Genomic DNA, 18,183 nt, shown 5'->3' with positions numbered 1-18,183 from the left:
AGAACCTAGGGTTTTTTTTTAAGTTTTTATTTAGATTCCAGTTAGTTAACATACAGTGTGATACTAGTTTCAGGTGTACAATATAGTGATTTCATTCATCACCCAGTGCTCCTCACAACAAGTGGACTCCTTAATCCTCATCACCTATTTAACCCATACCCCTACCTATCTCCCTTCTGGAAGCCAACAGTTTGTTCTCTATAGTTAAGAGTCTGTTTCTTGGTTTGCCTCCCTCACTCTTTTTTCCCCCTTTGTTCATTTGTTTCTTAAATTCCACACATAAGTGAAGTCATATGGTATTTGTCTTTCTCTGATTTTCTTCGCTTAGCATAATACTCTCTAGCTCCATCCATGTCATTGCAAATGGCAAGATTTCCTTTTTATGGCTGAGTAATATTCCATTGTATATAGGTACCACATCTTCTTTATCCATTCATTAGTTGATGGATACTTGGGCTGTTTCCATAATTTGGCTATTGTAGAAAAGCTGCTATAAACATTGGGGTGCATGTATCCCTTTGAATTAGTATTTTTGTATTCTGTGAGTAAATACCTAGTAGTTCAATTGCTGGATCATAGGGGAGTTCTATTTTTAACTTTCTGAGGAACCTCCATACTGTTTTCCAGAGTAGCCGCACCAGCTTACATTTCTACCAACAATGCAGGAGGGTTCCCCTTTCTCCACATCCTTGCCAACACCTGCTGTTTGTGTTGTTGATATTTGGGACTTCATCAAAATAAAAAGATAAAAAGCTTCTGCACAATGAAGGAAACGACAAAACTAAAAGGCAACCTACAGAATGGAAGAAGATTATTTGCAAATGACATATCTGATAAAGGGTTAGTATCCAAAATATATAAAGAACTTATAAAACTCAACACCCAAAAATGAATAATCTGATTAAAAATGGGCAGAACACATGAACAGACATTTTTCCAAAGAAGATATACAGATGACCACCAGATACATGAAAAGATGCTCAACATCACTCATCATCAGGGAAACACAAATCAAAACTACAATGAGAACCTGGTTCTTCCAATGACTTCCTGATCCTTATCCTCCCTGAGGCTTTCAGCTTCTACTCTCCCCAGTTCATCTACCCCTATAACTATGCTTTTTAAATTTTCAACTCTCTCACCTGACATTTTGATAAGAAGTCATGTTTTATGTGTTAGAACTCTGGGTTCACAATCATTCTTATATACTCCATAACTATATTTTATGAAGAAAATTTCAGCACTGTTTGGAGGAGCTCCTCCAGTCCAACTCACCTAGAGGTAGATGGTCACCTATTTGGGCCAAGTCTTTAGTGGACAGTTGATTCTTGCAAAAGGATATTAACTCTTCCTTCTCATTTGATTTTTGTTAACCTATGGGCCAAATTTAACCTGCCACCTGTTTTTGTATGGCCCGTGAGCTAAGAATAATTTTTGCACTTTAAAATTATTGAAAAATCAAAATAATATCTCATAACATTAAAATTATATGAAATTCAAGCTATAATATCCATAAATAAAGTTTTATTAGACCACAGTCATTCATTTACATGGTGTCTAAAGTTGTTCTTGCATTACAACAGCAGGGTTGAGTATCAGCAGAGACTGTATAACCCACAAAGCCTAAAATATTTACTATCTGGCCCTTAATAAAAAAAAAAAAGTCTGGGGAGCCTGGGTGGCTCAGTTGGTTAAGCGACTGCCTTCGGCTCAGGTCATGATCCTGGAGTCCCAGGATCGAGTCCCACACTGGGCTCCCTGCTCAGCGGGGAGTCTGCTTCTCCCTTTGACCCTCTTCCCTCTCGTGTTGTCTCTCACTCTCTCTCTCTCAAATAAATAAATAAAATCTTTAAAAAAACAAAAAAAAAAGTCTGGGGCGCCTGGGTGGCTCAGTTGTTAAGCGTCTGCCTTCAGCTCAGGTCATGGTCCCAGGGTCCTGGGATCGAGCCCCACACATCAGGCTCCCTGCTCCACAGGAAGTCTGCTTCTCCCTTTCCCACTCCCCGTTTGTGTTCCTTCTCTCGTTGTGTCTCTGTCATATAAATAAATAAAATCTTTCTTTTTAAAGATTTTATTTATTCATTTGAGAGAGAGAAAGAGAGAGAGCACATGAGAGGGGGGAGGGTCAGAGGAAGAAGCAGACTCCCTGCTGAGCAGGGAGCCCGATGTGGGACTCGATCCTGGGACTCCAGGATCATGACCTGAGCCGAAGGCAGTCACTTAACTAACTGAGCCACCCAGGCGCCCCTAAATAAATAAAATCTTTAAAAAAAAAGTCTGCAGCAATGAAAATGTTCAATCCAGGTTCATTATAGGAAATATATTTTTAGATCCTCTTTTTACCCAATTCTTATCAAATACTTAGTTTCAAGAAATAATATTCATTGAAAATTTTCTAAAAATATATAGTCCTTATGTTCCTCAGAATCCTGTAAATTTTCTAAATCAAGACATACTATATGGGGAAATTTATTTAAAGATACTATAATGATTATCTCATCTTAACAGATGAGAAAACAAGAACAGTTTTCATAAATGTTTTTATACTGAGAAAAAAACTAAGGATAACAGTATTGTACTGGTCAGCAGATCTGAATATTCTGAATGTTTTAATTTAATATACTAAACTCTGTCCCTTTTTGCAAAATAAAGCAGTTGAGCCCAAAACGAACTCTTATTCCTCTAAATGCACATTTGCTAATTAATCTCTCCCTTCTTGGGGAAATGGTCCAGGGAAGAGGGAAATACCTATTAGAAAACTAAGTCTGAGTCATCATTTTCAGATGAAATTAGCATACCACATTTACCCTTTTCATGTTATATATTCATGCCCACTCTTCTTATATACTCCACAGAGGGAATTTAGCAGAGACCAGCTTAGCCTATCTCATCTGTTGCCAACAATACTAGTCTTCATGAATGTCTAGAATGGAAGATTAGGAGAAACAAGAAGCTGGTACCTCTATTTCCTTTAGTACCCATGATACCAGCAAATGGAGTCTTTTCTTTTATACATATCTGGTATTGAGTCAATTCAATCAACCTATGTGGTTGGTTTAAGAAAGACCTATTTTCACTTTAATATCTTTAGCTACCTAAGAAGTCATCCACAACAAACACTATTAGAGAGGTACATATTTAAAATGCTTTGTTTTAGCCCCTCATAGAAGCATTTTAATAATGTTTTATAGCCATGGCTTGCAATGAAAGATGTTTTAAGGAGAAGTAATAAATATATTGTGTTTATTTTGGGGAGGCCACTGACGATAACTGACTACCACACTGCATAATTCCCCTTTTATGGGAACTCAGGGGAGAAATTTCTCTCAAATCTCATTACCAGGAAAAACCTCTGTTTATCCTAAACAAGAGAACTGGGCTCCTCGCTCCTTCCTTCCTTCCTCCCCTCCCTCCCCTCCCTCCTTTCTTCCTTTATTTCTTTTTTTTCAGAGAGGACAGAGGAAAATAGTCTGAATTGGGTTATGAGGTAGGGTACCTCACCTCACCTCAGCCACTGAACTCACTTTGCTGGCTCTGAGTCTGTTCCAAGCTCTGGCTAAGGAGGCCATCTGCCAGAACACTCCCCAAGAGTGGGGTCCATGGCATCTCCTGCCCAGACTGCTCTCATGCAAAGTCCTGTTCTCTGGGAACTCACCTCCCCAAAACTCAGGGAGGACCCTGTTAGGGCCGCTTTTGAACAACTGAACTGGTTTTGAATACTCTGAATCTCAAACTGATCACATTTCCACAATGACTTGACTACTACCAGTAATTCCAAAGCCTAATGTGTACCTATATTTAACAGACCACGTAATAAGAATTTCTATCCTAATCAAAGGCTTCATCTTCCTACATTATCCTTACATCCCTATAGCCTTGATTTTTATATTTAGTTTTCTTTTAACACTATGGTATTATACAAATTATTTCAAACCCTTTTTAGATTGAAGCAAGGTCTAAAAATGACAAAGTAACAGTCTCTTTCACCAATTCCACCCTCTGCCGATTCCTTGGATGGCAGTGTACTCTAGCTTTCTCTTCTTTTTGCTCTATATATTTCCCTGGGCAATCTTATCTATTTCCATGATTTCAAATGCCAGTGAAGTCCAAATCTATTACTTTAGTCCCTACCTTCTCCTCTTAAGACCCATCTTTACATATAAAGGGTATCGCAATCTAGATTTTGTATGTGTGTTTTTAATTAAAATATAAAAATTGGCATGATGTCAGCAAGATGACAGAATAAAATATCTCTCATGTGTACCATCCCATCAAAAATAATAATTTAGCATCCATCCATGGACAAAAGTGTATTTGTGGGAGCTTTGGGATCCAGGTAGAAAACTGTGAAATCCTGGTGTAGTCCAAGACTGAGGAGAGTCATTTTGAGAAGGCAGGCTCACATCCTGGTGGCTAACTCACTAACTGGTCCTGGCTATAGACCTGTAAATAGTTCAGTACCCCCTGAGAACTCAGCTACAACCCCATTTGGCTTTGGGTCTGTCACTAGCACCATACACCAAAGGACCCAGAAAGAGTCATGCCCACCTGTTTGTCCGATAAAAGATACACATACCCTGGGCCAGCTATGGACCCTGAAGTGACCCTGAACCAGCTCCAGTCCCTATGTCTGCAGTATAGGAGCCCCTGGAGGTTAGACTGCCAAACTCATTCAGATTACAGATTCTGAAAGGGCCTCTAACTGGGCTCCAGCCCATCCCAGCCACAGTCACCAAAAGAGTCCTGCTCATACAGGGACCCAACAGGAGATACTCCTGTCTGTGTCCCTGAAGATCCTGAAAGGGCCTTGTCCTTGGTTCCAACCCCCTCACAGCCATAGTTTGTCAGTACTGCCCTCAGTGGGAGTTCCCAGTGGGAGACACTCCTATCCACACCCTAGTAGATTCTAAAGAGCCATATACATGGTTCTAGGTCTCTCACAGCCAAAAGCCATCAGCAAACCTGCCAGCCCTGGAACCCAAAAATAGGTACTCCTTTATGTACCCCTAGAGATCCTAAAAGGGCCCTATACTTGGCTCCAGTCCCTCCAGCTACAGTCAGGGAATACTCCAGCCCACCCAGGGAACTGGTGGAAGACATGCTTATCTGTACCTTCAGAGCCAGGAATACAGACCTCAAGATTGTAGAACCTGATTGTGGAACCTGAAACATCTCAGAGGCTCAGTTCCAGCCCCTCCTGGCCACAGTCTAGGGCCAGTCCTGACCACCCACAGATCCATCCTGTGACTAGGCAGGAGCTCTACCAAGTTCCTAAGTGGGAGCCACACCCATCAACACACTTGGTAATAGGCCTGCTGACTGAGGACCAACTGTGGAACGAACCTGAAGCAGACCTTTGTCCCAGCGTTATCTAACTGAATGAAGTACAGGAAGCATTCTCAAGCACCCAGGAACCAGAAGGATCATACCTGCCTGAGCCCCTCATAACAAGCACACCAACCACAGATCCCAATGTAGACAAAGTGACAGCCTCAAAACCAACCCTAACCCAGCATGACTGCAATTCTAGAGGTAATCCCATCAGTCTAAGAAGCCAACAGGAGAAGGTCTTTACCTGCCAAAACCAATCTGTAAAGACTAAAAGAGATGTCTGTTCATTCAAGAGCAAAGACACTAATGCAAGGCTACACAGATCACAAAGAACCAGGCAAATATGAAACCAGCAAAGGAAAGTAATAAAACTTTAGTAACTAACCCCAAAGGAATAGAGATCTACTATTTGCCTTCCAAAGAACTGAAATAATCATTTTCAAGAAACTCAATAAATTGCAAGAGAACACAGACAACTAAATGAAATCAAGAAAACAATGCATAAACAAAATGAGAAGTTTAATAAAGAAATAAAAACCATAAAAAAGAACCAAACAAACATCCTAGGGGCACCTGGGTGGCTCAGTCAATTAAGCATCTGCCTTCAGCTCAGGTCATGCTCCCAGGGTTCTCAGATCGAACCCCACATCAGGCTCCCTGCTCTGAGGAGAGCCTACTTCTCCCTTTCCCTCTGCCTGCCGCTCTGCCTGCTTGTGCTATCTCGCTGCCAAATTAATGAATAAAATCTTTAAAAACAAAAGTAACATTAAAAAATAGATACAGCTACATTAACTTGTTAATGGATACACAGTATAAAAGATGTAAAGTGGGGCACCTGGCTGGCTCAGTTAGTGAAGTGTCTGATTCTTGATCTTGGGATCTTGGGATCATGAGTTTGAGCCCCATGTTGGGGGTAGAGATTACTTTAAAAAAATGTATTAAATAAATAAAGGGAACTTTAAAATAAATAAATAAAGCAAACACATATATAACTCCCACCCTTAAAAAAAAAAGATATAAAGTATGACATAAATAGCATAAAATCTGAGGAGGGAGATGTAAAAGTGTACAGTTTTTATATGCAATTGAAGATAAGTTGTATCAGCTTAAAATAGTGTTATATTTGTAAATGTTTTATGTTAACCTCCTGGTAACCACAGAGAAAAAAACCTATAGCAGATAGACAAAAGATAAAGAGGAAGGAATTAAAGTATACCACTATGAAAAACAAATCACAAAGGAAAACAATAAGAGAGGAAGACAGGAACAAATGAATTTTAAAACACTCAGAAAACATTTAATAGATGGCAATAGTAAGTCCTTATTTATCAATAATTACTTTAGGGGCACCTAGGTGGCTCAGCTGGTTGAGTGCCCAACTCTTGATTTCAGTTCAGGTCATGATCTCGGGGTTGTGGTATCAAGCCATACGTTGGGCTCCATGCTTGGCGTGGAGTCTGCCTAAGATTTTCTCCCTCTCCCTCTGCCTATCTACCCTCATGCTCACACTCTTATCTCTTTCTCTAAAATAAATAAATACATCTTCTAAAAAAAATAATTACTTTAAACATAAATAGACTAAATTCAAAAGATACAGAGATGAATGGATTTAAAAAACAGGATCCAACAATATGCCACCTACAAGAAACTCACTTTAGTTTTAAGGACACACAAAGGCTGAAAGTGAAGAAATGGAAAAAGATATTTCATGCAAATGATAACCAAAAGAGAGAAAAGTGGTTATACTTATGCCAGACAAAATAGACATTCAGTCAAAATCAGTCAGAAAAGACAAAGAAAAGTCTCTATACAATGATAAAAAGGTCAACTCACCAAGAAGATATAATTGCAAATATATGCACAACACAACACTAAGCCACCTAAAGCAAATATTAACATAACCGAAGGGAGAAAGAGCAATACTGGTAGAGGACTTGAATACCTCACTTTCAACACTGGAAAGATTATCCAGACAGAAATTAATAAGGAAACAGCATACCTGAATAACACTGTAGACAAAACTGACCTAACAGCCTTATACAGAACATTCAATCTAAGATTCTACCTAACAACACAAGAACATACATCCCTCTTAAGTACACATGGAACATTCTCCAGTAGAGATCATATCTTGAGCCACAAAGCCACCTTGATAAACTTAGTAAGACTGAAATTATATCAAGGGTCTTTTTCTGGCTACAATGATATAGAACTAGAAATCAACAGCAGGAAGAAAATAAAAAATTCACAAATATGTGGAAATTAATCAACACACTCCTGAACAACACTGGGTCAAAGAAGAAATCAAAAGTATCTTGAATGCCTCAGTCACTAAGCATCTGCCTTCAGCTCAGGTCATGATCCCAGGCTCCTGGGATCAAGCCCCACATAGGGTTCCCTGCTCCACGGGAAGCCTGCTTCTCCCTCTCTCACTCCCCCTGCTTGTGTTCCCTCTCTCGCTGTGTCTCTTTCTGTCAAATAAATAAAAAATCTTAAAAAAAAAAAAAGTATCTTGAGACAAATGAAAATGAGGGGCGCCTGGGTGGCTTAGTTGTTAAGCATCTGCCTTTGGCTCAGGTCATGATCCCAGGGTCCTGGGATCGAGCCCTGCATTGGGTTCTCTGCTCGCTGGGAAGCCTGCTTCTCCCTCTCTCACTCCCCCTGTTTGTGTTCCCTCTCTCGCTGTGTGTCTCTCTGTCAAATAAATAAAATCTTAAAAAAAAAAAAGAAAGAAAATGAAAACACAATATACCAAAACCTAGGGGATGCAGCAAAAGTTGTTTTAAAAGGGAAATTTATAGCAACAAATGCCTACATTAAGAAAAAAGAAAGACCTCAAATAAGCAAACTAACTTTATACCTCATGAAATTAGAAAAGGAAGAACAATCTAAGCCTGAGGTTGGCAGAAGCAAGCTAATAAGAAAGATTAGAGCAGAAATAAATAAAATAGAGAAGAGGAAGACAATGGAAAAAAATCAGTGAAACAAAGAGTTGGCTTTCTGAAAAGATTAAAATATTTTGCAAACCCTCAGCTAGACCAACCAAGAAAAAAAGAGAGAGGAACTCAAACAGGCAAAATTATGAATGAAAGAGGAGATATTATACCATAGAAATACAAACCATACAACTGATACCATGGAAATACAAAAAGATCATAAGAGGGTACCATGAACAATTATAAGACAATTAGATAACCCAGAAGAAATGGATAAATTTCTAGAAACATACAACCTGCCAAGACTCAATCATGAAGAAACAGAAAAACTGAACAGATCAATTATTAGCAAGGAGATTGAAGTAGCAGCAACCAAAAGCCTCCCAACAAAGAAAAGCCCAGGACAAGATGGTCTCATTGATGAATTGTACCAAACATTTAAAAAATTAATACCAATACTTCTCAAACTCTTCCAAAAAGCTGAAGAGAAGGCAACACACTCCAACTCATTTTATGAAGCCAGCATTACACCAATACCAAAGCCAGATGAGAACACTACAAGAAAAGAAAACTACAGGCCAATATTCCCGACGAATACAGATGGAAAAATTCTCAAAACATTAGCAAACCAAACTCAACAGCACATGATCATACACAATGACCAAGTAGGATTTATCCATGGGCTGCAAGAATGGCTCAACATACACAAGTCAATAAACATGTTATTCCACATTAACAAAGGATAAAAATCATATGATCCACTCAAAAGATGCAGAAAAAGCATCTGGCAAAACTCAACACCCTTTCATGATAAAAACTCTCAACAATTGGGTATAAAAGGAACACACCTCAACATAATAAAGGCCATGTATGACAAGTCCATAACTAACATCACAGTCAATGGTGAAGAGCTAACTGCTTTTCCTCCAAAATCAGCAATAAGACAAGGATGCCACTCTCACCACTCCTAATCAATGTAGTACTAGAAATCTAGCTAGAGCAAGTATGCAAGAAAAGGAAATGAAGTCATCCAAATAGGAAAGAAGTAAAATGGTCTCTGTTTGCAAAATGACATGATCTTATCTACAAAAAACTCTAAGACTCCACCCAAAAACTGTTAGAACTAATCAACAAATTCAGTGAAATTTCACACTACAAAATCAACGTACAAAAATCAGTTACATCTCTATATACTAACAATAAACTATCTGAAAAAGAAATAAAACAATCCCATTTACAATAGCATCAAAAACAATAAAATACTTAGGAATAAATTAAACCAAGGAGGTGAAAGGTCTGCCCACTGAAAACTATAAGACATCGATCAAATAAACTGAAAAAGACACAAATAAATGGAAAGATACACTGCACTCATGGATCAGAAGAATTGTTATAATGTCCATACTACCCAAAGCCATCTTTGGATTCAATGCAATCCCTATCAAAATTCCAATAGCATTTTTCACAGAAATAGAAAAAACAACTCTAAAATTTGTATGGAACTTCAAAAGACCCCCAAATAGCCAAAGCAATCTCAAGAAAGAACAAAACTGGAAGCATCACACTCCCTGATTTCAAACTACGCTACAAAGATATAGCAATCAAAACAGTATCATACTGGCATAAAAACAACACACAGACCAATGGAACAGAATCAAGAGCTCACAAATAAACCATGTATATACAGTCAATTAATATTTGGAAAAGGAGGGGCACCTGGGTAGCTCAGTCGTTTAAGCCTCTGCCTTCAGCTCAGGTCATGATATTAGGATCCTGGGATCGAGCCCTGTATTGGGCTCCCTGCTTAGTGGGGAGTCTGCTTCTCCCTCTCACTCTCCCTCTGTGCTCTCCCCCCCCATTCTCTCTATATCAAATAAATAAAATCTTTAAAAAAAATAGTTGGAAAAGGAGCCAAGAATACTCAATGCAGAAAGGATAGTCTCTTCAATAAGTGGTGCTGGGAAAACTGGATATCCACATGTGAAAGAATGAAATTGTACCCCTTCCTTATGCTACTCACAAAAATTAACTCAAAATGGATTAAAGACTTAAATGCAACACTTGAAACCATAAAACTCTTAGGAGAAAACATAGGGGAAGAGCTCCTTGATATTGGTCCTTGCAACAGATTTTTGGATATAATACCCAAATCACAAGCAACAAAAGCAAAAATAAATGAGACCACACTGAACTAAAAAAGCTTCTACACAGAAAAATAAATTAACAAAATGAAGAGGCAATCTGTAAAATGGAAGAAAATATCTGCAAACCATATATCCAATAAGGGATTAATATTCAAAGTATATAAGGGACTCATACAACTGAAGAGCAAAAAGGCTAATAATTCATGTTAAAAATGGGCAGAGGAGCTGAACATTTTTCCAAAAACATACAAATGACCAAAAAGTTCATGAAAAGATGCTCAACATCACTAACCATCAGGGAAACACAAATCAAAACCACAATGAGATATCACCTTACACCTGTCAGGATAGCTAGTATCAAAAAGACAAGACACAACAATTACTGGTAAGGATGTGGAGAAAAAGCAACCCTTGTGCACTACTGGTGGGAATGTAAATTGGTACAACCACTGTGGAAAACAGTATGGAAGTTCCTCAAAAAATTAAAAATAGAAATACCAAATCCAGTAATGCCACTACTGGGTATTTATCCAAAGAAAACAAAAATACTAATTCAAAAATATATATGCACCCCTATGTTTACAGCTGAATTATTTACAATAGCCAAGATATACAAGCAACCCAAGTGTCCACCAACAGATGAATGGATAAAGAAGTGAGATAGATATATATAGATATAGATATATATGCAATGGACTATTACTCACCCATAAAAAAAAAGAATGAGATCTTGCCATTTGCGACAACATGGATACACCTAAAGGGTACTAATATGAGTGAAATAAGTCCGAGAGAGAAAGGCAAATATATGATTTCACTTACATGTGGAATCTGAAAACAAACACACACACACACACACACACACACACACCAGACTCTTAAATACAGAGAACAAACTAGTGGTTGCCAGGGTGGGGGCAGCTGGAGGGGTGGGGAATACATGAAAGAGATTAAGAGGTTCAAACTTCCAGTTATAAAATAAATGAGGGGGCGCGTGAGTGGCTCAGTGGGTTCAGCATCCAACTCTTGGTTTCTGCTCAGGTCGTGATCTCCTTGGTTGGAGAATCAAGCCCCACATCAGCCTCCACGCTTAGTGGGAAATCTGCTTGAGATTCTCTCTCTCTCTCCCTCTGCCCCTCACCCTGCTCGCTTGTGCACTCTCTCTCTAAAATAAATAAATAAATCTTTTTTAAAAATTGTCAAATCATTATGTTGCATATCAGAAAATAATATAACACTGTACATCAATTATTCTTCAGTAATAATTTTTTAAAATGCATATATAGGGGCATCTGCCTGGGCCAGTCAGTAGAGCATGTAATTCAATTTCAGGGTCATAAGTTTGAGCCCCACATTGGGCACTGAGTTTCAACCCTTTAAAAAATAATTTTAAAAAATGTGGTGTGTGTGTGTGTGTGTGTATGTATATATATATAATGGAATATTATTCAGTCATAAAAAAGAACTGCTGCCATTTATGACACCATGGATGGACCATGAGAATATCATGCTGAGTAAATAAGAGAAAAACAAATACAGTATGATCTTACTTATATGTAAAAATCTAAAAAAACCCAAATCATAGAAACAGAGAATAGAATGGTGGTTGCCAGGGGCCAGGAGTGGAAGAAATAGGGAGATGTTGCCCAAAGGATACAAATTTCCAGTTATAAGGTGAATAAGTTCTGGGGATTTAATACACAGCATGGTAAATATAACAATAGTGTATTACATACTTAAAAGTTGCTAAGAGAGTAAATCTTAAACGTTCTTACTACAAAAAAATATAGTACTTATACAAGGTGACAGATGTGCTACCTTCCTAACCTTATTGTGGTAGACACTTTAAATTATATACATGTATCAGACCATCATGTTTGTACACCTCAAACTTAAACAATGTTATATGTCAGTTATATCTCAATAAAACTGGGACAAAAAGTAGTAAAAAAAAACTAAAGTATAAAAAAGATAACATAAAAATATAAAAAATCATGCTCGTGTCCAATTATGTTAAAAATGAAAACATTTCAATTTTTTAAATTAAGTGAAATTATAATGCTACATAATGTGTTCAAAGTCTCTCTTGGTATGCCTGGGTAGCTCAGTCAGTTAAACATCTGCCTTCGCTCAGGTCATGATCCCAGGGTCCTGGACTTGAGCCTCACATCAAGGCCCCTTGCTCAGTGGGGAGCTTGCTTCTCCCTCTGCCTGCCACTCTCCCTGCTCGTGCTCACTCACGTGCGCTCTCTCTCTCTCTCTCTCTGGCAAGTAAATAAATAAAATCTTAAAAAAACCAAAAACCAAAAACCAAAGTCTCTCACCTTGTTCCATTATATTCACTAATTACATTTAGTCCTCCAAACAAGGTTATTTTACACATAATAAAATAAATCCATACAATGGGTTTCTCCATTAGAATATAACACCCAGTACATTAGCTCTCTGAAAATGAGAAGTTCCATATAAAATCCCCTTCAAAAAGTCAATACTCCAAATTTTTCATAAGCTAAGTCTATAGCTAACTATTCCCCCAGATATTTACCTATAACAGTTCAATTATAAAGACCATTAATTGAAGCACTCTGCTATTAATTCCTACTGATAAATTGTTTCTATCTAAGGACATATCTAAATAATCCAGGGTGGTAGAGCTTTATAACAAATAGGGAGGCCTCCAATGGCACCCAAATAGTCCAAAGCACTGGATTTACTTTAAAAAACAAAAACAAAAAATCTCCCAATGTACAAAGTTTCTGCATTTTTCAAGTAATATTTTTACGAAGCATACTAAATTATATAACTGATAAATTAATGTGTACTGTACTTGTCTTTTTCAATAGTTTCTTGGTAAATAGTAAATTGGTCCTGCATATAGTCTTCATGCTTATGAAAAACATCACATGTTGGCTTCCAGCTATGGAAAAAAATATTGTAATTAGAATCTCAGAATAATAAATTGTAAGAGATAATAAAAATGAATTTAACTATTTAAAGATAAATGAATCTTTCTCTTCCTGGAGAAAACAAGCCTATATCAAGAAAATATTCCCACCTCCCATCACCACCACTACCACCATTCAGGCAATCATACATACACTCAAATATCAATATCCATTAATTTTTACATTAAACCGATTGTGGAACCATGACTAAGGAAAGAGCCAATGTTATATGGCTGGACTGTGTATTGCCATGTCATTTCTAGAATATACTGTGCAACACTCCAACATCCGGCTTCCTTCTCATCATACTTCTAAGATCTTGGCTAACAAATTCTTTTGGAGTAAGGATTCAAAGAACGAGAATAAAGGCTAAAAAGAAGCTTTTTCTCCTTTGAAACTTAGAAAGTTGGGTCGCTATACCCTCCTGAACTGGAAACTAGGCCAAAATGCGTTATAAAATCAGATAGTAAGAATAAAATGAATAGTCATAATATTTTTTGTTTTATTACAAGACTTGAAAAATGTTACCAAATGTGAAAAATCTAAAATTTGCATCCACCATGTCAGCTTCCATTCTAAGTGCTGTTCAACTATTTCCTCTAGCTCTTTTTTTGAATCTTTAAATATTATATTCAGATTCAAAAATTCACATGCCCACTTCAGAAGCAAAGAAATGTATATGTAAGGAAATGACTATCATCCATATTCTCAACACTGAATAATAACTACTACTATTGTTTTAATAAACTATTTCCAGATTTTATGATAAGTATATATATAAACATCTTTTTTAAAGGTTTATTTATAGTATGATCCCATTTTGTAAAAAGAAAAAATAGATATATAGACAGATGTACATGTAAGTTTATGTAATAGTGACATTGAATTTTTATTGAAAAATGTCTGAAAAGATAGAATTGTTAAAAATAATTACCTATAAGGAAGAGGATAGGGTTGAGGTAGAAACTGCAGGCAGGGAATAACTTTTTATACTATGCATTTATATAATTTTTGAATTTTTATACTAGGTATGCATTAGTTTTATAAAGGGGGAAAATAAAAAAAATTAAAGTTCTGAATAAAAAATATTTTAAAACAAATAGGATTCTAAAGTATAGTTAATACAAAGACAATGGTCTACATAAAGTACAGAAAACTAACACATTTTATTTTTGTAATGTACAATAAAGTTCCACTAGTAAGCCTTTGTTTCAAAATGTTTATGTCTTATAATAAATTTAACCACTAGGATCCAGAACCTGAAGCCATGTTGAAAGAACTCTTAACATATTGAATACCTTTACTTTGAAAAGCAACTTATTTTAGGCTAGATTCCCCTAAAAAAAATAAGACCTTAAAAACTCAAAGATGGAAATTATTTCAAATGTATTTACCTAATAGGAATTTTATATACTGAGCCTATATTATTCAAAATTCTGTAGACTATTCAGATCTGAATTAAGAGAGATTTTACAGCACTTCTATTTTTCTTTTGATCCTCCTAGATCCCTCTTTACCAAAGCATGTAGCAAAGCAAGACCTGACTCATTCTTCTGCTAATACAAAACACTACTTTAAAGCAACAGTGTCTTCAATTATAAATACTATAAATTATAAATAACAGAAATCTTGAATAAAAAAATCTAGTGACAGTTACTGGAAGTTCATTTCTTTCAAATACTCACTTACTACAGTTGTCTTTGATCTCCTTACTACGTTTACAGTAATGACCAATTTCCTCATCTATTGTATTTATAGTTTCATGTATCTTACAAATAGTTGCCTTGTTTTCTTTAATATCTTCAAAGCATTCTGGAAAGGAGAAAGGTTTATTTTTAAGGTAGAAATCATAAATTCAAAATTAACAAATACAGAGGATAAAGAGGTATGGTAATTTAGCTAAAAGGAGGAGAATGAGAGAACTGAGAAGGAATGAGGCTTGAGATGGGAAGGCCCTATACTAAAAAACACAGAACCAGGCTTGCTCCTAGACCCAGAAGTAAAGGATTTGTGTTTGGGATGGGAGAAGTACACCTGGAACTAATATTATACTGTGTTAACTAACTGGAATTTAAATAAAAACTTAAAAAAAGAAAGAAAGAAAGAAATGTCCCTGTCCCTCATCTTTAACGTTAAGAGGGCTAGATTAAGTGATATTTAGGATCAATGGCATCTTATGATAGTATGAGTTCATATAAACATTTAGTCATATATGATACTAACTTGTTTTGGTTTTGACAAATGTAAAATGTCTCTTCACCAATTCCATGTCAATTAATTATTAAATACACCTTTGACTCACTTATTTCTTTGTTATGAGTGAATAAATACAAGATAAAAATATAATTTAAATATTAAAATAAATTCTTATTTTATCTGCATTCTTTTTTGTTGCAGAAAGGTAACCAAATTCTATCTTTTCAGAACCATCAAGATATTAATGGTTATATTTTATGATAGTTTTTATGTAGGATCTTAAAAATACTATATTTATGTAATTTGCTTTGCCATTTCCCTCTTATATCATTTTTCAGAATTATTCCTGAAAATGGACATCCATCAATCCTGGCCCCTGACTTTTGGTGATGTCTAAAAAGATTTTTAAAATTCACTCATGTGATCCAAAATCTATAAGGAACTTATCAAACTCAACACCCAAAACCGAAATAATCCAGTTAAAAAATGAGCAGAAGACACAAACAGACATTTTTCCAAAGAAGACATACAGATAACTAACAGACACATGAAAAGATGCTCTACCTCACACACCATCAGGGAAATACAAATCAAAACTACGATGAGATATCACCTCACACCTGTCAGACTGGCTAAAATTAACAACAGATGTTGGTGAGGATGTGGAGAAGGGGGAACATTCTTACACTATTGGTGGGAATGTAAACTGGTTCAGCCACTCTGGAAAACAGTATGAGGTTCGTCAAAAAGTTAAAAGTAGAACTACTCTGTGATCCAGCAACTGCACTACTAGGTATTACCCAAAGGATACAAAAATACTGATTGGAAGAGTGGCTGGGTGGCTCAGTTAAGCATCCAACTCTTGATTTGATCTCAGAGTAGTGAGATGGAGCCCTGGGTCAGGCTCTGTGCTGAGTGAGGAGGCTGCTTAGGCTTTTCTCTCTCCCTCTGCCCCTCTCCCCACCACCCCTCAAGTGCACTCTCTCTAAAAAAAAAAAAAACTGATTAGAAGGGGCATGCACCCTGATGTTTATAGCAGCATTATCAACAATAGCCAAATTATGGAAAGAGCCCAAATGTCCATCCACTGATGAATGGATAAAGAAGATGTGGTGTAGGGGCACCTAGATGGTATAGTCAGTTGGGCATCTGACTCTTGGTTTCAGCTTGGGCCCTGATCTCCCTGTCGTGGGACTGAGCCCCCTCATCCCTCTAGGTGCTCAGCGTGGAGTCTATTTGAGATTTTCTCTCCCTCTCCCTCTGACCCTCCCACTCATATTCTCTCTCAAATAAATAAATAAATAAATCTTTTTTTTTTAAAGGGTGTGGTGCCTATCTACAATGGAATATTACTCAGCCATAAAAAAGAATGAAATCTTGCCGTTTGCAGCGACAAGGATGGAGCTAGAGAATATCACACTAAGTAAAGTAAGTCAGAGAAAGACAAATATCATATGATTTCACTTATATGTGGAATTTAAGAAACAAAACTAATGAACATAGGGGAAAAAAGAGAGAGAGGCAAACCATAAAAGAGACTCCCAACGATAGAGAACAAACTGAGGCTTGCTGGGGGGTCGAGGTATGGGGGGGGATGGATTAAATGGGTGATGGATATTAAGGAAGGTGCTTGTGATGAGCACCGGTGTTGTATGTTAAGTGATGAATCACTAAATCCTACACCTGAAACAAATATTACACTGCATGTTGAATAACTGGAATTTAAATAAAAATTTGAAACTATAAAAAAGCATAAATTTAAAATTTACTCATGTTTGAAACAACCTGTTATTTGAAAAAATAACATTTCAACTGTGCTTAATTAAGGTGTTATATCTGCTTAAAGCAAAATTCTTCAACACAAAATAACTGAATGCTGAATACAGAAATGTATTACTGAAAAGCCATAGTTAGGGCAAACAGCTTAGTATTAGTCACTAGATAGAACCAGAACAAAAGTTATAATCTCAACTATAAGTTACCCTAAACAAGGCAACTGCTTATTATCTTATATGCCATAAAAAACTTAAAAGCTAGAATAATTTTATCACACAAAACGACTTACTATTAATTCGTTGAAGAATATCTTCTTTAGTACTTATATCTTGCTCATACTGGAAAACTAAAAAAAAAACAGTGACTGCATTTCATTGTTAAAATGTTAAATGATAATACAAATAGTTACCTACTTCTTTATTTTCATTCTATACCTACCAAATTCTAGCAAAAGTCTGTCCAAACTGACAAATAGGCTGTCATTCATCTTGGATACTATATTAAAAAAAAAAACTGTAAGAAAGGATTTTCTGAAGTCATATGCAAAACAGCATATATTCGTTTGGTAACAACGTTTTTAACCAGGCATTATTACAGCAAAATGTGGGGGGAGCAAGAACTGAGGAGAGGGACCCTTTCAGCCCAGTACTGGGCACAGCCCTAGTAAGGCCCCAATAAATACTTGCTGAATGTCGCAGCAGGACTGAAATATCTGGGGGGCGGGGGGAGCCTTCATAATCATTTATACGTGGTATTGCAATACGTCATTGAATATTCTGGAGTGCCCAGACACCAAGACTCCTCAAAATGATACGCCCTTTAAAATCCTCTCTCTGAATATGCCCTTTCTCTGCG

The 18,183-nt window shown here is 36.7% G+C and overlaps 1 protein-coding gene and 1 non-coding gene across 4 annotated transcripts in view; both read right to left on the bottom strand.

Annotated features, from left to right (window-relative positions):
• The window catches only part of CUNH14orf39 (chromosome unknown C14orf39 homolog), a 54,911-nt gene extending 37,096 nt beyond the window's left edge, over positions 1 to 17,815 (bottom strand). For 2 of the 3 annotated variants that reach the window (XM_028099129.1, XM_088025036.1), the window contains exons 1-4: positions 17,767 to 17,815; positions 17,618 to 17,674; positions 15,042 to 15,168; positions 13,239 to 13,328 (exon numbers count right to left, since the gene is read on the bottom strand). In XM_028099129.1, coding sequence (XP_027954930.1) covers positions 13,239 to 13,328; positions 15,042 to 15,168; positions 17,618 to 17,674; positions 17,767 to 17,815 — 323 coding nt within the window. Of the gene's footprint in view, positions 1 to 13,238; positions 13,329 to 15,041; positions 15,169 to 17,617; positions 17,693 to 17,766 lie in introns of all 3 variants that reach the window. The other variant, XM_088025037.1, reaches the window with a different exon arrangement.
• Positions 3,455 to 3,782, bottom strand: LOC148163875 (Nuclear RNase P). The gene has a single exon (XR_015768656.1).
• Positions 17,816 to 18,183: the final 368 nt, after the last annotated feature.

The sequence above is a fragment of the Eumetopias jubatus genome, unplaced genomic scaffold (assembly GCF_037043125.1).
Source record: "Eumetopias jubatus isolate StellerSeaLion01/CBP00866 unplaced genomic scaffold, mEumJub1_p1.0 scaffold_7, whole genome shotgun sequence".
NCBI classification, from domain to species: Eukaryota; Metazoa; Chordata; class Mammalia; order Carnivora; family Otariidae; genus Eumetopias; species Eumetopias jubatus.
Note: the sequence above shows the minus strand (reverse complement) of the source record. Positions and strands in the feature narration are given on the sequence as shown.